This window comes from Pristiophorus japonicus, chromosome 8 (assembly GCF_044704955.1).
Source record: "Pristiophorus japonicus isolate sPriJap1 chromosome 8, sPriJap1.hap1, whole genome shotgun sequence".
Classification (NCBI taxonomy): Eukaryota; Metazoa; Chordata; class Chondrichthyes; family Pristiophoridae; genus Pristiophorus; species Pristiophorus japonicus.
In genome coordinates, this window is record NC_091984.1 from 737,203 (window position 1) to 759,656 (window position 22,454).

Sequence of the window (22,454 nt, forward strand, 5' to 3'; positions counted from 1 at the left end):
GAATTGAATAAACACTAGAAGGGGATAAATGTACAGGGCAATTGGCAAAAGAGCGGGGAGTGGGACTGATGGGATCGCTCTGTCACAGAGCCGGCACAGGCTCGATGGGCCCAATGGCCTCCTGTGCCATATTGTTCTCTGATTGGCCCCTTTTCTGTATCGTACAATCAGAGTGGAGCTGGGTACAACCAGGCAGGAAGTCACTGTGTGGGAGGAACATTCTTGCTATAATCGGAGATTGGCGTAACAGCGTTACCGAGTTATACTGACCATCGCGTATCGCGGGCAAACCGCCATTACACGACGGAACGGTGGGGACTGGACATGGAAACAGTTCAACACTGATCAGCAGAGCAGCTTCAGTCAGTTGGTCACGCGACGTTGTAACTGAATCCAATCAGCACACAGAGCGGGGGAGGTCTGACCAATCTTCAGGTGATCAAGGGTTCATAACTAGAAATAGAAAATGCTGGGAACATGCAGCAGGCCAGACTGCACCTCGGAATATAGGAACAGGAGGAGGCCATTCAGCCCCTCGAACCTGTTACACAGGAACAGGAGGAGGCCATTCAGCCCCTCGAGCCTGTTACATTAGGAACAGGAGGAGGCCATTCAGCCCCTCGAACCTGTTACACAGGAACAGGAGGAGGCCATTCAGCCCCTCGAGCCTGTTACACAGGAACAGGAGGAGGCCATTCAGCCCCTCGAGCCTGTTACACAGGAACAGGAGGAGGCCATTCAGCCCCTCGAGCCTGTTACATTAGGAACAGGAGGAGGCCATTCAGCCCCTCGAACCTGTTACACAGGAACAGGAGGAGGCCATTCAGCCCCTCGAGCCTGTTACACAGGAACAGGAGGAGGCCATTCAGCCCCTCGAGCCTGTTACACAGGAACAGGAGGAGGCCCATTCAGCCCCTCGAGCCTGTTACACAGGAACAGGAGGAGGCCCATTCAGCCCCTCGAGCCTGTTACACAGGAACAGGAGGAGGCCATTCAGCCCCTCGAGCCTGTTACACAGGAACAGGAGGAGGCCATTCAGCCCCTCGAGCCTGTTACACAGGAACAGGAGGAGGCCATTCAGCCCCTCGAGCCTGTTACATTAGGAACAGGAGGAGGCCATTCAGCCCCTCGAACCTGTTACACAGGAACAGGAGGAGGCCATTCAGCCCCTCGAGCCTGTTACACAGGAACAGGAGGAGGCCATTCAGCCCCTCGAGCCTGTTACACAGGAACAGGAGGAGGCCCATTCAGCCCCTCGAGCCTGTTACACAGGAACAGGAGGAGGCCCATTCAGCCCCTCGAGCCTGTTACACAGGAACAGGAGGAGGCCATTCAGCCCCTCGAGCCTGTTACACAGGAACAGGAGGAGGCCATTCAGCTCCTCGAGCCTGTTACACAGGAACAAAAGGAGGCCCATTCAGCCCCTCGAGCCTGTTACACAGGAACAGGAGGAGGCCATTCAGCCCCTCGAGCCTGTTACACAGGAACAGAAGGAGGCCCATTCAGCCCCTCGAGCCTGTTACACAGGAACAGGAGGAGGCCATTCAGCCCCTTGAGCCTGTTACACAGGAACAAGAGGAGGCCCATTCAGCCCCTCGAGCCTGTTACACAGGAACAGGAGGAGGCCATTCAGCCCCTCGAGCCTGTTACACAGGAACAGAAGGAGGCCATTCAGCCCCTCGAGCCTGTTACACAGGAACAGGAGGAGGCCCATTCAGCCCCTCGAGCCTGTTACACAGGAACAGGAGGAGACCATTCAGCCCCTCGAGCCTGTTACACAGGAACAGGAGGAGGCCCATTCAGCCCCTCGAGCCTGTTACACAGGAACAGGAGGAGGCCATTCAGCCCCTCGAGCCTGTTACACAGGAACAAGAGGGGGCCCATTCAGCCCCTCGAGCCTGTTACACAGGAACAGGAGGAGGCCATTCAGCCCCTCGAGCCTGTTACACAGGAACAGAAGGAGGCCATTCAGCCCCTCGAGCCTGTTACACAGGAACAGGAGGAGGCCCATTCAGCCCCTCGAGCCTGTTACACAGGAACAGGAGGAGACCATTCAGCCCCTCGAGCCTGTTACACAGGAACAGGAGGAGGCCATTCAGCCCCTCGAGCCTGTTACATAGGAACAGGATGAGACCATTCAGCCCCTCGAGCCTGTTCCGCCACTCAGTGAGATCGTGGCTGATCTGTGACCTAACTCCATCTACCCACCATGTCCCTTAATACCTTTGATTAACAGAAAGCTAGCAATCTCAGATTTAAAATTAACAATTGGCTCAGCATCGATTGCCGTTTGGGGAAGAGAGTTGCAAAGCTCTCCCACCCTGTGTGTGTAGAAGTGTTCCCTAACTTCACTCCTGAAAGGTCTGGCTCTAATGTTTAGACTGTGCCCCCTCGTCCTAGAACTCCCCAACCAGCGGGAATAGTCTCTCGATCCACCCTATCTGTTCCCCTTAATGTCCTGGACACTTCAATCACATCGCCCTTACCCTTCGAAATTCGAGAGAATACAGCCCGAGTTTGTGTAAGCTCATAACTAAATCCTTGAAGTCCGGCTATCATTCTGAAACGTTAACTCTGTTTCTCTCTCCACAGATGCTGCCTGACCCGCTGAGTATTTCCTGCATTTCCCGATTTTATTGCAAGATTTCCAGCACCGGCTTCAATAATAATTGTTTGCTTCAATGATTAAAACGTGCTCCTGGGCTGAGGGTGGCCTGGGGCAGATGGCGCCCCCGACAGAAATGAGGAAATGTGCCCCTTTCCATCCCGTTCCTGCCCCACAGGCACCTGGGCTGAAACCCTCTGGTGACCCACAACATCATTAAATCTCCAGCAAGAGTGGTGGCACGGCAGAGCGCGAGGAACAGTCGAGCAGAATTGGAGGAGGCACCTCTCCCAGAGGCCGAGCCCCAATATTATCCACAGGACTTCGAGTTACAGGTAACAGGGCAAGGCAAACAAACCCCACAAAGCGAGAGATAGAGTTAATACCGAGAGAAAAAAAAAACCATTGCTTCTGATCTCACAACCTTTTTCCCCTCTCGTTAACCGCTCCCTCAAGGCCCAGAAATCCCGATCAGCCGCTTCCCGCGGGCGATCGGGTAAAAAAGTTTTAAAAAGACGCGGGCTACCTACCCGTTCCTGCTGCACCCACGCTGGTTCCCGGTCCCGTGGCCTCCACTGACTGCACATCGCAGCACGCGCATGTCGGCACATGCGCAGGGCTGGAGCTGCGGTCACATGGCTCTGGGCAGCCAATCACGGTACACTATGTTCTCATTCATAATAACGGGAATTCCCCAAGTTGGAATTCCCATTATTGTGATTGAGACCCCCTCCCCAAACACTAATAAAAAATACACCACATATTTTGATTAATTTAAATTAAAGTTATTTATGTATTATAAAAAAAATATATTTTTCTGATTTTTTTTAAAAAAGTTTTTTTAATTATGGTCTAAAATAAACTTACCGTAGTGGGAAGGTTTATAACAATAAAATGTGTGTTTTTAATTTTATTTTATTATGTTTTTGTGTATTTTAAAACTGACGCCTGCAAAAGTAAGCTATGCTTTTACCAGGCGCAAGAGTTTTCAGGACATCCACTGGGCAAGGGATGGGTGAATCCCGCAATCCTGCCCGTGCGAATGTCCTGGCTGTGGGGATACGGAGGATTTGTCAAGCTCCAGCTCGACAGATTGGAAAAGCCCGTTTTCGGCGCATGTGTATTGTGCACTGAAAACCGGCTTTTGCGATACCTTCCCGGGTCCGTACACACACACTCCGTACACGTGCACCCCCGAGTCCAGGTACACTCCGTACGCACCCCGTACACATACTCCGTACACACGCTCCGTACACACACACTCCATATATGCACACTCCGTACACGCACACTCCGTACACACACGCTCTGTACACACACACTCCGTAAACACCCAGTGTACACACACTCCGTACACGCACCCTGTACACGCACCCTGTACACACATCCCGTACACACACTCCGTACACGCGCATCCCCGGGTCCAGGTACACTCCGTATGCACCCCGTACACATACTCCGTACACACGCTCCGTACACACACACTCCGTACACACCCCATGTACACACACTACGTATACGCACCCCGTACACACACCCGGTACACACACTGCATACACGCGCATCCCGTACACACGCACCCCGTGTACACACACCCTGTACATGTACCCCGTACACGCACCCCGTACACACCTACTGTACACACACCCTGTACACGCACCCCGTACACGCACACTGTACACTCACCCCGTACACTCACCCTGTACACGCACCCCGTACACACAGCCCATACGGACCTGGGGAGGCCGGGATTTCTGGGCACAGATCTCATCGTGCCTGACAGTACCTGCTCAATCTCGGTGCCATCCTGTAGGCTTTCATGAAGGTCTGTAAACCAGTCTGCGGAAATCCATTCAGCTGATATTTCTGTAACATGAAACCAAAGTGAGGAGTTAACAAACGAGGTCTTCAGCTGAAATATTTGCAGATGAAACCGCGCTGGGTCACAGACTACGCAACCGTGCGGTGATTGTACAGCATTTCCGAATCAGCACTCGAGTCTTCACTTGGTCAGGGGTGAAGGGTCTCAGGTGGGGGGTAACTGACGGTGCCTGGGGTTGTTCTCTATGGAGCAGAGACGGTGAGGGGGACATTTAAAGGAAGGGTTTAAAATCCTGAACAGTTTTGATAAGAGTAAGGAAGGGGAGACTGTTCCCAGTGGCAGGAGGAATGGTAACCACGGACACAGGTTGAAGGTCAATGCCGCAAAAATCAGGCGCGATGAGGAGAATTTTTTATTTTTTACTTTTTTACGCAGCGAGTTGTTGTGATCGGGAACGCGCTGCCTGGAAGGGCGGTGGGAGCAGATTCAATCGTAACTTTCAAACCGGGAATTGGATAAATATTTGAAGGGGTAAAATTTTCAGGGCTCAGTGGGAAAGACCAGGTCTGATTGGATCACTCTGTCACAGGACGATGGGCCGAATGGCTTCCTCCTGTGGTGTATCGCCTCAAAGAATAAGATGGTAATTCGGGGCAGCCGAGCATGGAACAGTCAGTCTGTGAATTACCACGTGTATAATTCTGTGGGGGTAGGTGCAGGGGCTGCAGGGGCGGGGCCCCTCGGTTGGCTCAATAAGGCAGTACACACCTGAGTCATCCAGTCCAGGAACACCAGCTTCGATACCTGGACCGTACCAAGTCACATCACTTGAGTCGTGGAGCTGGGGAGGGGCACTGCAATTGGCACCAGCATCCCAAGATATATCGGCCCGCTCTCCCCCTCCATCCCGAGATATACCGGCCTGCTCTCCCTCCATCCCGAGATATACTGGACAGGTCTGTCCCCCTCCATCCCGAGATATACTGTCCAGGTCTCCCTCAATCCCGAGATATACCGGCCCGCTCTCCCCCTCCATCCCGAGGTATACTGGCCCGGTCTCCCCCCTCCATCCTGAGATATACCAGCCCGCTCTCCCTCCATCCCGAGATATACCGGCCCGCTCTCCCCATCCATCCCGACATATACCGGCCCGCTCTCCCTCCATCCCGAGATATACCGGCCCGCTCTCCCCCTCCATCCCGAGATATACCGGCCCCGCTCTCCCCCTCCTGGTGACGGGCCATTCTGGAAGTGTACGCGTTCTATTGAATGCAAGGTAAGAGCAGGGCTGGTGTTGACTGTGCTGCCCCCACATGGTCAATCAGCAGCATGGCACTCTGTCGGTGAAGTATGGACAGTTGTGTGAGGCACCAGGACCACCTTTCAACCGCACCCCGGCAAAGGCAATACCTTTGGGAGAAGGAGGACGGGTGATGGGGGGGGAGGCTAACGGAGGGATAGGGGGGTGGCGGAGAGAGGGATGATTAGGATGGGGATGGTGCGAGATCAGGAATGAAGTTATTGCAGGTGATTCTCTGGCTACGACTGGATGGATAAGAATGGAACCAGGCGAGTGCAGTCCCACCCAATTGGACGATGGAGGAGGATGGAGAACTGTATCAAAGGCTGCAGATAGTTCGAGAAGGATGAGAAGGGACAGTTTACTACGGCCACAGTCACGTAGCATGTCACTTTAAACTTTGATAAGGTCTGTGGCAGGAACAGAAACCTGATTGGTGGAATTCAAACCTGGGAAAGGTGGGCATGGGTTTGAGAGGTGACAGAAGGTTGGAGATGGAGTGGTAGTTTGCAAGGACAGAAGGGTTAAAGGTGGGTTTATTGAGCAGAGGGGTGACGACGGCAGATTTGAAGGAGAGAGAGAACCTGGAGAGAGAACCGTTAACAACGTCGGCTAACATGGGGGCCAGGAGAGAAGTTGGATGGGCCAGCAGTTTGGTGGGAATAGGGTCGAGGGAGCAGCAAGTGAGTCTCATGGACAGGATGTGCCGGGAGAGCGCAAAGAACATAAGAACATAAGAATTAGGAACAGGAGTAGGCCATCTAGCCCCTCGAGCCTGCTCCGCCATTCAATAAGATCATGGCTGATCTGGCCGTGGACTCAGCTCCACTTACCCGCCCGCTCCCCGTAACCCTTAATTCCCTTATTGGTTAAAAATCTATCTATCTGTGATTTGAATACATTCAATGAGCTAGCCTCAACTGCTTCCTTGGGCAGAGAATTCCACAGATTCACAACCCTCTGGGAGAAGAAATTCCTTCTCAACTCGGTTTTAAATTGGCTCCCCCGTATTTTGAGGCTGTGCCCCCTAGTTCTAGTCTCCCCGACCAGTGGAAACAACCTCTCTGCCTCTATCTTGTCTATCCCTTTCATTATTTTAAATGTTTCTATAAGATCACCCCTCATCCTTCTGAACTCCAACGAGTAAAGACCCAGTCTACTCAATCTATCATCATAAGGTAACCCCCTCATCTCCGGAATCGTCTCTGTACCCCCTCCAAAGCCAGTATATCCTTCCTTAAGTAAAGTGACCAAAACTGCACGCAGTACTCCAGGTGCGGCCTCACCAATACCCTGTACAGTTGCAGCAGGACCTCCCTGCTTTTGTACTCCATCCCTCTCGCAATGAAGGCCAACATTCCATTCGCTTTCCTGATTACCTGCTGCACCTGCAAAATAACTTTTTGGGATTCATGCACAAGGACCCCCAGGTCCCTCTGCACCGCAGCATGTTGTAATTTCTCCCCATTCAAATAATATTCCCTTTTACTGTTTTTTTTCCCAAGGTGGATGACCTCACACTTTCCGACATTGTATTCCATCTGCCAAACCTTCGCCCATTCGCTTAACCTATCCAAATCTCTTTGCAGCCTCTCTGTGTCCTCTACACAACCCGCTTTCCCACTAATCTTTGTGTCATCTGCAAATTTTGTTACACTACACTCTGTCCCTTCTTCCAGGTCATCTATGTATATTGTAAACAGTTGTGGTCCCAGCACCGATCCCTGTGGCACACCACTAACCACTGATTTCCAACCTGAAAAGGACCCATTTATCCCAACTCTCTGCTTTCTGTTAGCCAGCCAATTCTCGATCCATGCAAATACATTTCCTCTGACTCCGCGTACCTTTATCTTCTGCAGTAACCTTTTGTGTGGCACCTTATCGAATGCCTTTTGAAAATCTAAATACACCACATCCATCGGTACACCTCTATCCACCATGCTCGTTGTATCCTAAAAGAGTTCCAGTAAATTAGTTAAACATGATTTCCCCTTCATGAATCCATGTTGCGTCTGCTTGATTGCACTATTCCTATCTAGATGTCCCGCTATTTCTTCCTTAATGATAGCTTCAAGCATTTTTCCCACTACAGATGTTAAACTAACCAGCCTATAGTTACCTGCCTTTTGTCTGCCCCCTTTTTTAAACAGAGGCATTACATTAGCTGCTTTCCAATCCGCTGGTACCTCCCCAGAGTCCAGAAAATTTTGGTAGATTATAACGAATGCATCTGCTATAACTTCCGCCATCTCTTTTAATACCCTGGGATGCATTTCATCAGGACCAGGGGACTTGTCTACATTGAGTCCCATTAGCCTATCCAGCACTACCCCCCTAGTGATAGTGATTGTCTCAAGGTCCTCCCTTCCCACATTCCCGTGACCAGCAATTTTTGGCATGGTTTTTGTGTCTTCCACTGTGAAGACCGAAGCAAAATAATTGTTTAAAGTCTCAGCCATTTCCACATTTCCCATTATTAAATCCCCCTTCTCATCTTCTAAGGGACCAACATTTACTTTATGAGGGGGAATGGGAGAGAAACTGGAGAAAGATGTGAGATCAGGGCTAGGGCAGGGGGGAACCTCAGAGGAAGTTTGGCCGGTGGGCTCGGGGAAGGAGGGGAAGAGGCAGAGGGGCTGAATAGATTGTCTCGATCTTAGAGACACGGAAGACCATGAGCTCCTCACACTTATTGTTGGAGATGAGGGTGGAGGAGACAGGGGAGAGGGGTTTAAGAAGCCAGTTTGTAGTGGAAGAGAAGCTGTGGGTTAGCTTTGCATTTCAGGATGACCCTGGAATAGTGAGAGCAGAACCCAATCGTGCTTTTTGTGGTCCAAACAGATCTGTCAATAAATAGCTGAAACCAGTTGACCACCATCAACGTTCAAGTTTGGGGCCCCTGGATTAAGGAAGCAGAGATGGGGGACAGATCGGAGTAATGACCAAGTTGGGAGATTAATGGTTTTAATGGGGACCAGGTTCATCAAAGATGAATTCCTGACTGAGCACCTTCAGATTTGGAAAATGGCGAGGGGGGGTGGAGGGGGCAGTAGGGTGGGGTTAGGAGGGAGCGTTACAGCAGGACTCAATCCTGAACTCAACATCAGACTCCTTTTCCTGCAGGATCACCAATAGCAACGAACAGTGGGAACCTTGGCCCAATTTCTCTTTCCGAGCCCAATGACTGAGACCCTCTCCCTCAGCACAGACGGGGAAGTGAACCCATGACCTTACTGTCCCTATAGTTCACAGACTGGCTTTACCAACTCGGGCACCAGGGCAGCGTACCCTGGACTGCTCCTGAGCAACGCTCAGGATTGGGGTCAGCAACCCGCCAGGGTTGGGGTGGAGTCTCCGAGGATTGAAGATTAATCTCCTGGACACGCTACGGGCAAACCCAGGAGTCTGTTCACTTTCCGGTGTGTGCGGGGAGGCGGATGGACTGTATCTGCTTCAGGGGTTCTTTGCTGAAGAATTCACGGCTACACAGTTGCTGTAAAGAACGAGCTGGTTTATTAGCAACGGTTTAACAATCAAACTGAACCCGACCAGTTCATCTACAACTGCACATCTCATCGTGAGGAACCTGAACTCAATGGACTGGGGTTTTATTGAGTCTTGTGAACATCACGTGACTGGCTCAGCCACTCACAGTGCAACAGCTCCACAAGCGTGTCAGCACGCTCACTGGTGCACACATCACAGTGATGCGTGAGCAGGAGAGACATGTGGGTGGACCAATGGCAGACGTGAGAGGGCGGGACATTCGGTGGCGGGAGGTCATGTGATGAAACCTGCTGCAATACCTCCAACCTGAGGGTGGCTAGCCTGAACACTGGGGTCGACTGAACAGTGCGACTGATTGAAACATAGTCTGCTTGGATGGTAGGCTGCACTCTTGACTGAGGAATGGAACAGGGGCTGATGGTGAGAGAGAGAGAGGGGACAAGTCAATTGTAAAATGGACAAAGAAGTTAAAAGCAGCATTTAACAAGGAAGGAAGGAAGGAAGGAAAAAGGGGAAAAGGAAGAAAAAAACAGGGGAAAAGAAGTAAGAAATATTTGCATTTATATAGCGCCTTTCACAACCACCGGACGTCCCAAAGCGCTTTACAGCCAATGAAGTACTTTTGGAGTGTAGTCACTGTAGTAATGTGGGAAACGCAGCAGTCAATTTTAGCATAGCAAGATCCCACACACAGCAATGTGATAATGACCCAGATAATCTGTTTTAGTGATGTTGATTGAGGGATAAATATTGGCCCCAGGACACCGGGGAGAACTCCCCTGCTCTTCTTCAAAATAGTGCCGTGGGAACTTTTACATCCACCTGAGAGAGCAGACGGGGCCTCGGTTTAATGTCTCATCTGAAAGACGGCACCTCCGACAGTGCAGCGCTCCCTCAGTACTGCCCCTCCGACAGTGCGGCACTCCCTCAGTACTGCCCCTCCGACAGTGCAGCACTCCCTCAGTACTGCCCCTCCGACAGTGCAGCACTCCCTCAGTACTGCCCCTCCAACAGTGCAGCACTCCCTCAGTACTGCCCCTCCGACAGTGCAGCACTCCCTCAGTACTGCCCCTCCGACAGTGCAGCACTCCCTCAGTACTGCCCCTCCGACAGTGCAGCACTCCCTCAGTACTGCCCCTCCGACAGTGCAGCATTCCCTCAGTACTCTCCCTCCGACAGTGCAGCACTCCCTCAGCACTGCACCTCCGACAGTGCAGCACTCCCTCAGTACTGCCCCTCCGACAGTGCAGCGCTTCCTCAGTACTGCCCCTCCGACAGTGCAGGGCTCCCTCAGTACTGACCCTCCGACAGTGCAGCACTCTCTCAGTACTGCCCCTCCGACAGTGCAGCACTCCCTCAGTACTGCCCCTCCGACAGTGTAACACCCCCTCAGTACTGCCCCTCCGACAGTGCAGGGCTCCCTCAGTACTGACCCTCCGACAGTGCAGCACTCTCTCAGTACTGCCCCTCCGACAGTGCAGCTCTCCCTCAGTACTGCCCCTCCGACAGTGCAGCACTCCCTCAGTACTGCCCCTCCGACAGTGTAACACCCCCTCAGCACTGCCCCTCCGACAGTGCAGGGCTCCCTCAGTGCGGCGCTGCCCCAGTACTGCACTGGGAGTGTCAGCCTAGATTTATATGCTTGAGCCCCTGTATAAGGACAAGGTTTCATCCAGCAGTGTTTCCCTCAACTATATAATCTCTTTCTCTGGAGCTGAGAGCTAAATTCCTGAATGTTTGAAAATTGCTACTTTGTAAAATGGAAGACAAGCGGAAGTTGTGAAACGGTAGTCGCTCCAACCTAAATTATTATTTTTTTAAAAATCATAAATGGCCTTTAACTGGTGAAAGATGGTCGGATATTGTGCAATCCTCAAAGGCACTTCCGAGTCACCAGAGGGAACGATATGGGAAACAGTCGAGATATTCCACCTAACTTAAAAAGTAGAATGAAATGATTTTGCTGGCATTGACCCACCATTGACCATTTTGTTTTATATTTGAACGTTTACCTTAATCGTGTCGTAAGTGTCGGTGATGAGGGCGATGAAGAGACTGAGCACCATGTAAATGAAGAGACTGATGAAGGAGTACAGGTAGATGCGACTGAACAGCCACAGCAGGTTACTTTTCTCTTGGATTTCTGCAAATGTTGCAAACATGTCATCGCCATTGATGAGAGAGAAAAGACATTCAGCAACAGCGCTTAACTTGTCAAACTGAAAGGGAAAACAAGATATAAAACAAATAGGTCAACTTCACCACGACCTACGTCAATGGGTCTCACAAAAGGCAGTCAGACCAGCCTGCTTTCTGATTGGTGCGTGCCAACCATAGGGTACATGCATCGGTCACATGTCTGGCAGAGATGTCACAATAAACCCGGACTGAAAGCTCAAATTAAAATAACTCAAGCTACAGATTTAACCGGTTACAAAGTTTAAGCTAAGTCAATCAATGCAAGTATAAACGTGTGGAACAATATATAATTGCAAACTTAAATTCCAGCCAAACAAGCTGAATGTTCCTGTATCCTGGGAGGCCCCTGAGGTGGGAGTTAAGAATGAAACCCATTTGGAGGAGTTGGCTCCCTTTGAGCACTGCCACAACAGGGCAAACTAGTTACCTCGCCCCCAAACTAACACATAATTAGTCATCATCATCATAGGCAGTCCCTCGCAATCGAGGAAGATTTGCTTCCACTCTTAGAATGAGTTCTCAGGTGACTGAACAGTCCAATACGAGAATTACAGTACCTGTCACAGGTGGGACAGACAGTGGTTGAGGGAAAGAGAGGGTGGGACTGGTTTGCCGCACGCTCCTTCCGCTGCCTGCGCTTGGTTTCTGCACGCTCTCGGTGACGAGACTCGAGGTGCTCAGCGCCCTCCCGGATGCTCTTCCTCCACTTAGGGCAGTCTTTGGCCAGGGACTCCCAGGTTTCGGTGGGGATGTTGCACTTTATCAGAGAGGCTTTGAGGGTGTCCTTGTAACGTTTCCTCTGCCCACCTTTGGCTCGTTTGCCCATGAAGGAGTTCCGAGTAGAGCGCTTGCTTTGGGAGTCTCGTGTCTGGCATGTGGACAATGTGGCCTGCCCAGCGGAGCTGGTCGAGTGTGGTCAGTGCTTCACATTAACAGATTAGTACAGCTTACATCACTGCTCATGTTTCTTAGGTTACAACAGTGGCCACACGTCAAAAAGTACTTCACTGGCTAGGGTTCGTGAAAGGCGCTATATAAATGCAAGTCTTTCTTTTTAACGCACCATCCGTCAATCGGCAACTTATTTCTGGCTGGATTTCTTGGCCTGGTCCGGATTTAAATGGCGAGTACTGGATGGCGTTTACGGAACTGGTCTTTCAACTCTTCAAGGACTTTCTTTGTGAACTTTGCCCCCTTCCCCTGGCACACACACACACAGAGCTGCCACTCACTGAGGAGTGAGCAGAAACCAATGTGGGAACGGACGCAAGGTATACCAATTTCTGGGCGCGAGATTCCGCCCGTGGTCAGTGCTGGGGGCGCGGCCCATCGCCAGACTGCTCCGTGTCCCTGGCTGCCCCTGGGATCAGCGCTCAACGATTTAAATAGCAAAGAAAGGTCTTGTAACTGTTTCAGGACCTGTCTGCATCAAACACTAAGTGCAGTACACACCTGGCAAGCTCTATCTAGTTTCTATAGTTCAAACCGGCCGAAACAGCGATCCTCATAGGGACCGCCAATTAAATGGTAAAAGAGAAAAAGACTTGCATTTATATAGCGCCTTTCACGGCCACCGGACATTCCAAAGCACTTTACAGCCAATGAAGTACTTTTGGAGTGTAGTCACTTTTGTAATATAGGAAAGCTGGGAGCCAATTTGCGCACAGCAAGCTCCCACAAACAGCAATGTGATAATGATCAAATAATCTGATGTTGATGAGGGATAAATATTGGCCCAAGACACCGAGAAGAACTTCCCTACTCTTCTTCAAAATAGTGCCCTGGGATCTTTTGTGTCCATCTGAGAGAGCAGACAGGGCCTCGGTTTAACGTCGCAGCTGAAAGGCAGCACTTCCGACAGTGCAGCACTCCCTCAGTACTGCCCCTCCGACAGTGCAGCACTCCCTCAGTACTGCCCCTCCGACAGTGCAGCGCTCCCTCAGTACTGCCCCTCCGACAGTGCAGCACTCCCTCAGTGCTGCCCCTCTGACAGTGCAGCACTCCCTCAGTACTGCCCCTCCGACAGTGCAGCGCTCCCTCAGTACTGCCCCTCCGACAGTGCAGCGCTCCCTCAGTACTGCCCCTCCGACAGTGCAGCGCTCCCTCAGTACTGCCCCTCCGACAGTGCAGCACTCCCTCAGTACTGCCCCTCCGACAGTGCGGCACTCCCTCAGTACTGCCACTCCGACAGTGCGGCACTCCCTCAGTACTGCCACTCCGACAGTGCGGCACTCCCTCAGTACTGCCACTCCGACAGTGCAGCACTCCCTCAGTACTGCCCCTCCGACAGTGCAGCACTCCCTCAGTACTGCCCCTCCGACAGTGCAGCACTCCCTCAGTACTGTCCCTCTGACAGTGTGGCACTCCCTCAGTACTGCCCCTCCGACAGTGCAGCACTCCCTCAGTACTGCCCCTCCGACAGTGCAGCACTCCCTCAGTACTGCCCCTCCGACAGTGCAGCACTCCCTCAGTACTGCCTCTCTGACAGTGCAGCACTCCCTCAGTACTGCCCCTCCGACAGTGCGTCGCTCCCTCAGTACTGCAGTGGGAGTGTCAGCCTAGACTTTTGCACCAAGACTCTGGAATGGGACTTGAACACACAAACCTCTGACTCAGAGGCGAGGGTGTAACCGACTGAGACACAGCTGGTTGGGAAAGTTTGTTTGAATTTCCCGTGTGTGGAGTGTGAAGTGGAGGAGTGCCGCTCCCATCCCCACAGCACCGTGAGCCACCACTGGCCATACTCACCCCTCCTGCATCTCACTCCGCCGTGTGTTGGAGCTTGCCATGTAAATTCAGGGCGCGCAGCACCCTGTACACATCCATCCCTTTGTTCCATAATCGTCATCGGTGGAAACAATCTTTCAGTCTTTACCCACAGTGAGGTTCCTGGGTATCACTCAGCCCTTAACCAACTGCTCAACCCTCCCTCCCACTCCCCCTCTCTCACTCCCACTCCCCCCTTTACTGACTGCTCCCTCCCTCCTTCCCTCCCACTCCCCCTCTCTCATTCCTACTCCCCCCTTTACTGACTGCTCCCTCCCTCCCTCCCACTCCCCCTCTCTCACTCCCACTTCCCCCTTTACTGACTGCTCCCTCCCTCCCTCCCACTCCCCCTCTCTCACTCCCACTTCCCCCTTTACTGACTGCTCCCTCCCTCCCTCCCACTCCCCCTCTCTCCCTCCCAATCCCCCTCTCTCACTCCCACTTCCCCCTTTACTGACTGCTCCCTCCCTCCCTCCCACTCCCCCTCTCTCACTCCCACTTCCCCCTTTACTGACTGCTCCCTCCCTCCCTCCAACTCCCCCTCTCTCACTCCCACTCCCCCTTTACTGACTGCTCCTCTCTCAGTGCCGTCCCCACTCCCCCCTTTACTGACTGCTCCCTCCCACTCCCCCTCTTTCACTCCCACTCCCCCCTTTACTGACTGCTCTCTCTCCGTGTCCCTCCCACTCACCACCTTGCTGCTCCCAGCTCCACAGGAATCACTGGGTCCCATGCCCACTCCACCCCATTCCTCTCTCCATCTACCCCATCAATTCCATTCAAAATCCTAAAAGGCTCGATCAATCACCTCTTCACTTGCTAGATTCGCGGGTTTAAGGCCCACTTGAGTATTTAGCCTCATCATCATCATAGGCAGTCCCTCGAAGCGAGGATGACTTGCTTCCACGCCAAAAAGGATGAGTTCACAGGTGTTTCAATGAAGGACCTAATATTCCAGATCCCGAACTACATCCTGAAGGGTGGAAGATGCCTGTGGGTGGATTTTTTTAACGTGGGGTGACCGTTGCACACCAGCCACCACACGGGGCTTGACAGAGCTAGGTCTTGGTCCAGTGGCAAGGGTTAACCAGGACGACTGGAGACCTGCTCTGCTGTACGGACCCAGTGTGGGCTGGGCCCGTGCTGCCCCTGGGCCCTCGCCTTTCCTGGGCCCTGATCGGATCAGTTCAGTGCACCATGGTGGGTGTCATGTATTCAACTATCAGTGTAACCCATGTATAAACTGACCTAAGTTGTACCACTTGAGAACATTGACCACAAGGGGGTGAACTTGTGGGAGACATTCCTAACCTGGACTTTCAGGTATAAAAGGGGAAGCTTCACCCACCTTCATCACTTGAGGTCTTGGTAATAAAGGTAACTGGTCACAGAGTGACCTTCTCTCAAGTAGGGGCCTCGTGTGCATTTATACTGTATAGTAAGGACATATCAGTGGGAGTGCTGCACTGCTGCAGGTCCCGTCTATCAGACATTAAGCCAGTGTCTAGCTGTCCAAGAGGACATAAAAGATCTCGCAGCAGTACACTAAGATGAGCAGGAGAGTTCTCCGTGTCCTGGCCCACAGTTATCCCTTAACTAACAAAGAGATTGCATTTATATAGTGCCTTTCACGACCTCAGGATGTCCCAAAGCGCTTTACAGCCAGTGAAGTACTTTTGGAGTGTAGTCACTGTTGTAATGTGGGAAACGCGGCAGCCAATGTGCGCACAGCAAGCTCCCACAAACAGCAATGTGATCATGATCGGATAATCTGTTTTAGTGATGTTGATTGAGGGATAAATATTTGCCAGGACACCGGGGATAACTCCCCTGCTCCTCTTCAAATAGTGCCACGGAATCTTTTACATCCACCCGAGAGCAGACGGGGCCTCAGTTCAACGTCTCATCCGAAAGAGGGGGCCAGATTTGCTGGTCATTTACTGCCTGTGGGGTCTTGTGGTGTGCGAACTTTGGCTGCCAGGTTTGTCTACTTTACGACAAGTGACTGCGCTTCTAACGCAATCCTCTGGCTGTGAAGCTTTGGGACGTCCGGAGGAGAGGGATTACCATCCCCCTAGGCTTACCCCGTACTCCTGGAATTGGCAATTAATCTCCAGGTCACAGCTTCCAGCAACACCAGGGTGGGGTGGGTGTGGGGGGTTGCGGAGGTGGGGGGGTTGAGGCGACGGGGGGAGCCAGGAAGTCCCATCATACAACCCCCAGGAATACGTCCGACCAGAGGCAGCCCCGAGTTGAGGATGCGAAAGATGCGATATAAATGCGTTTTGTCTTCACCCAAAACTATCTTTAAGTATAAAGCACCACTAAAGTTTATTTTATATTCAAATAGGTGGGTACAAAAATTCTCCAAACTGTAAAACAAAATTATACATTTTTCTCTTATTATCCCAGTTGCTGACAGACTCCTGACCTCATTTCCTGTAACGACACTGCCCTCTGCTGGACAGCCACAACATTCCCTGTCAGCAATATAGAATCTCCCAGCGCAGGAGGCCATTCGGCCCATCGTTCCTGTGCCGGCTCTGTGACAGAGCGATCCCATCAGTCCCACTCCCCGCTCTTTCCCCACAGCCCGGCATATCTTTCCCCTTCCAGTATTTATCCAATTCCCGGTTTGAAAGTTACTATTGAATCTGCTCCCACCGCCCTTTCAGGCAGCGCGTTCCCGATCACAACAACTCGCTGCGAAAACACATTCTCCCCGTCTCCCCCTCTGGTTCCATCGCCGATTATCGTCAATCTGTGTCCCTCTGGTTACCGGCCCTCCTGCCCCTGGGAACAGTTTCTCCCGATCTACTCTATGCCCACATGATTTTGAACACCTCGATTAAATTTCCTCTTAACCTTGCCTGTTCTGCGGAGAACAAAACCAGGCTCTCCCGTCTCTCCACTCTTGCAGCAAAGCGGTGCCCTGGTGGAACAATCCGTGGTTTTGTCAATGTACTGTGACAAGGAAATAACATTCCACAAATAAGCAGAAGCTCTCGCGATAGATATCAAGGAGTGGATTTGAAGTTTGATGCGACGTTATGTTGGCAGTGAGTACCTTCGAGTGATACGGTCCCAATACGATCCAGCCACAGAACATGTAGCCCAGGTAAATCATGCCCGCACAGCAACAGAAGCGTAACACCTTCGGAAAAGCTGCCCGCATCGTCAGAATGAGCACCTGCGGACAGGTAAAGCGGCGTTAATCCACGATTCGCTCAGTCACCGGGTGGAAATTTCCGCAACGTCACTGGGGTCGCGCTCCCGCCAGTAAACACCAGCGCAGTCTGGGCGGAATCGGCTGAACCCTAGCGCAAAAGATCCGGGAATTATAACCGTAGGTGAGCTACGGCCAAAAACACTGACGTTCGCATTTTCCGCGACCTTTTCCGCTGGTACCAGATTCAATTGGCCCGGATCAGGCCCTGCCCACAAACTGGCCCCGCCCCCGGGTGGACATTGCGATATTCAGCCGATTGCGCTGGTTCGGGAAGGCCCTTCAAATCGCGCTCATTGTTTGAGGCGCACGGGCACTGGTCGGCACGTTTTAAACCTTTCCTCACATCAAAACAGATTTAATTTACTGAGAAACCGACCAGTGTACACCAGTGAAACTGTTAAATGGTTCAGTATGGTGTTTTTAAGCCATTTTCAGTGAATTTAAATCAGGTTAACCAGAGGTGGAGGATGGAACACCCTGATTAAAATGCTAATGTTTGGTGATAAACCCATCTTTAGCTGTAGTAATAAAACTGCACCGGGTTACCGCTCTTACATACATCGAGGGCTACGTCTCAATGGAAGGACAAACAAAGAAATAATTGAGTTCTATCACACTGCCCGATTGCGCTGGACTTTCCGTCTGTGATTGTGCAAATGAACTTGAAGCCTAATCCAACCAGCGCGATCTCAAGCACATTTTGGGCGCAATTTCACGACTCCCTTGTCTGCAGCGACACTTACATTGTATTTCTGGAAATATCCCAGGTATCTTATGACTCCAACCCAGGCAAACAGGGTAGAGGTGCCCAGGAAAATGCTGCAAACATCGTACGTTGTGAGGTTCTGAAATCAAAAAAAAGCTGTTATTATACACCTTGGGAAATAACTCGTAACAAAAATATATCCCAGTGAGAAGGAAAGACTGTAAGAGAAGGGATAACCATCCGTGGCTAACTAAGGAAATAAGGGAGGGTATCAAATTGAAAACAAGGGTGTAGAATGTGGCCAAGACTAGTGGGAGGCCAGAGGATTGGGAAACTTTTAAAAGCCAGCAAAGAACGACTAAAAAAAAATAATAAAGAGAGGAAAGATAGATTATGAAAGTAAACTAGCACGAAATATAAAAACAGATAGTAAGAGTTTCTACAGGTACATAAAAAGGAAAAGAGTGGCTAAAGTAAATGTTGGTCCCCTGGAGGATGAGACTGGGGAATTAATAATGGGGAACAGGAAAATGGCAGAGATGTCGAACAAATATTTTGTATCGGTCTTCACGGTAGAAGAAGCTAAAGACATCCCAATAGTGGATAATCAAGGGGCTATAGGGAGGGAGGAACTTAATACAATCACTATCACTAATGAAGTAGTACTCAGTAAAATAATGGGACTAAAGGCGGAACTGATGGCCTGCGTCCTAGGGTCTTAAGAGAAGTAACGACAGAGATAGTGGATGCATTGGTTGTAATTTACCAAATTTCCTTGGATTCTGGAGAGGTCCCAACGGATTGGAAAACTGCAAATGTAACACCCCTATTTAAAAAAGGAAGCAGACAAAAAGCAGGAAACTATAGACCATTTATCCTAACATCTGTGGTTGGGAAAATGCTGGAGTCCATTATTAAGGAAGCAGTAGCAGGACATTTGGAAAAGCATAATTCAATCAAGCAGAGTCAGCATGGTTTTATGAAAGGGAAATTGTGTTTGACAAATTTGCTGGAGTTCTTTGAGGATGTAACGAGCAGGGTGGATAAGGGGGAACCAGTGGATATGGTATATTTAGATTTCCAGAAGGCATTCGATAAGGTACCACATAAAAGGTTACTGCACAAGATAAAAGTTCATGGGGTTGGGAGTAATATATTAGCATGGATAGAGGATTGGCTAACTAACAGAAAACAGAGAATCGGGATAAATGGGTCATTTTCCAGTTGGCAAACAATAACTAGTGGGGTGCCGCAGGGATCAGTGCTGGGTCCTCAACTATTTACAATCTATATTAATGACTTGGATGAAGGGACCGAGTGTAATGTAGCCAAGTTTGCTGATGATACAAAGATGGGTGGGAAAGCAAGTTGTGAGGAGGAGACAAAAAATTTGCAAAGGTATATAGACAGGCTAAGTGAGTGGGGAAACATTTGGCAGGTGAGTAAATTGTGTGAAAATGTGAGGTTATCCACTTTGGCAGTAAAAATAGAAAAGCAAATTATATAATTTAAATGAAGAAAAATCACAAAGTGCAGTAGTACAGAGGGACCTGGGGGTCCTTGTGTATGAAAAGTTAGTATGCAGGTACAGCAAGTGATCAGGAAGGCAAATGGAATGTTGGCCTTTATTGCAAGGGGGATAGAGTATAAAAGCAGAGAAGTCCTGCTACAACTGTACAGGGTATTGGTGAGGCCACACCTGGAGTACTGCGTGCAGTTTTGGTCTCTGTATTTAAGGAAGGATATACTTGCATTGGAGGCTGTTCACTAGGTTGATTCTGGAGATGAGGGGATTGACTTATGAGGAAAAGTTGAGTAGGTTGGGCCTATACTCATTGGAGTTCAGAAGAATGAGAGGTGATCTTATGGAAACATAAGATAATGAGGGGGCTCGACAAGGTGGATGCAGAGAGAATATTTCCACTCATAGGGGAAATTAAAACGAGGGGACATAGTCTCAGAATAAGGGGCCACCCATTTAAAACTGAGATGAGGAGGAATTTCTTCTCTCAGGGGGTTGTAAATCTGTGGAATTCTCTGCCCCAGAGAGCTGTGGAGGCTGGGTCATTGAATATATTTAAGGTGGAGATAGACAGATTTTTGAGCGATAAGGGAATAAAGGGGTTATGGGGAGCGGGCGGGGAAGTGGAGCTGAGTCTATGATCAGATCAGCCATGATCTTATTGAATGGCAGAGCAAGCTCCAGGGGCCGAATGGCCAACTCCTGCTCCTATTTCTTATGTTCTTAAGAAGCTGAATGGACTGGAAGAGCAAAGGGATCGAGGGACACAGGTGAACAAATCATTAAAAGCAGAATCACAAGTCAACAAAGCAATTATAAATGCCCTGGGATTTATTTCTGGGGTATAGAATTCAAGAGTAGTGAAGTTAAGTTAAACTTGTTCAGGACCGTGGTCAGGGCACTGTGCGCAGCTCTGGTCTCCGTGCCATAAAAAGGACATAGAGACACGGGAGAAAGTGCAAAACAGATTCACAGCCATGGCCCCACAATGGAGAGAGTTCAGCTGTCAGGAAAGATTGAACAGGTTTGGGTTTTTTGCTTTAAAAATAAAAAAAGAGAAGACATAGGTGAGTGGACAGAGGGATTTAAGACTGTAAATGGGCTGGACATAGTAGATGTAGAGAGAATGTTTCCATTGCAGGAGGAGCCAAAACTCGGGACATAGAAACATAGAAATATAGAAAATAGGTGCAGGAGTGGGCCATTCGGCCCTTCGAGCCTGCTCCGCCATTCAATAAGATCATGGCTGATCATTCCCTCAGTACCCCTTTCCTGCTTTCTCTCCATACCCCTTGATCCCTTTAGCTGTAAGGGCCAGATATCCATCTCCCTTTTGAATATATCTAATAAACTGACCTCAACAACTTTCTGTGGTAGAGAATTCCACAGGTTCACAATTCTCTGAGTGAAGAAGTTTCTCCTCATCTCAGTCCTAAATGGCTTACCCCTTATCCTTAGACTGTGACCCCTGGTTCTGGACTTCCCCAACATCGGGAACATTCTTCCTGCATCTAACCTGTCCAATCCCATCAGAATTTTATATGTTTCTATGAGATCCCCTCTCATCCTTCTAAACGCCAGTTAATAAAGGCCCAGTTGATCCAGTCTCTCCTCATATGTCAGTCCTGCCATCCCAGGAATCAGTCTGGTGAACTTTCGCTGCACTCCCTCAATAGTAAGAACGTCCTTCCTCAGATTAGGAGACCAAAACTGCACACAATAAATACACAATAGTTACTGATAAATCCAATAGGGAAATACAGAATCATTATTCACTCAGAGAGTGGTTAGAATGTGGAACAGGAAGTGGTTGAGGCGAAGAGGTTCAGTACTTTCAAAGGTCGCCCCCTGGTGGCAAGTCTTACACACTGGTAAAGTTTACATACATAACATAATCTATGTCATTCTACGTAATATACCGAGACTTGCTCTGGTCACCGAGGAAGAAGAGACCTGCAAACGCTGGAGGCAGTGTAGACAAGAGACTCGATCCCGGTCCCCAGAGTCGGACGGAGGAGTTGCGTGTGGACAGACTGGGGGCTCTTCAGCCTCGAGATGGGGCGTGTGACAGGTGCTCTTATAGAGGTGTAGAGGAAAAATTAACTCAGAATATTACTTGATATCAAACTGCAGGAACACGAGGGGACTCGGGTTCGGACTAGTAAACGACCAATCTCAGGATAAGGGGTCGGCCATTCAGGACGGAGATGAGGAGGGATTTCTTCACTCAGAGGGTGGTGAATCTCTGGAATTCTCCGCCCCAGAGGGCTGTAGATGTTGAGTTGTTGAGTGTAGTCAAGGATGAGATCAATAGATTTCTGGACTCTCGGGGAATTGAGGGATGAGTGCGGGGGGTGAAAATCGGGCAGGAAGGTGGAATCGATGTAAATGATCAGCAGTGATCTAATTGAATGGCGGAGCAGGCTCGAGGGGTCGAATGGCCGACTCCTGCTTCTAATTCTTATGTTCTTAACCAATGAGCTGCAAGGACTTTTGAAATAAACAAAGGACTGAGAAGGAAATGGGGTGAACTGTCAGCGAAGGGTTAATAAAGTTGCTGGCCATTAATAACGGCAAGCGTCCTTCAGGCACCATTACTTCTTCAGCAAAATCCGGCCCATTATCTCCCACTGGAGCTCGGCCATCCTAGAAATTGATTGAAATTGCGGCCAGTGTAGTGTACCCAATGTATCCACACTTGTGATGTGCCGCAGTCCTTCACATTCATACCTGAGACATGTTCCAGTTAATGGCAATACCATCGGTGGAGCCCAGCAGAATGAAATACCCAAGCC

General features: G+C 50.2%; 1 protein-coding gene across 1 annotated transcript in view; it reads right to left on the reverse strand.

Moving 5' to 3' along the window:
* LOC139268361 (mucolipin-2-like) overlaps nt 1–22,454 on the reverse strand; it is a 67,556-nt gene that overhangs the window by 7,055 nt on the left and 38,047 nt on the right. The window contains exons 9-12 of the mRNA XM_070886433.1: nt 18,175–18,276; nt 17,270–17,392; nt 11,250–11,456; nt 4,392–4,471 (exon numbers count right to left, since the gene is read on the reverse strand). Coding sequence (XP_070742534.1) covers nt 4,392–4,471; nt 11,250–11,456; nt 17,270–17,392; nt 18,175–18,276 — 512 coding nt within the window. The remainder of the gene's footprint in view (nt 1–4,391; nt 4,472–11,249; nt 11,457–17,269; nt 17,393–18,174; nt 18,277–22,454) is intronic.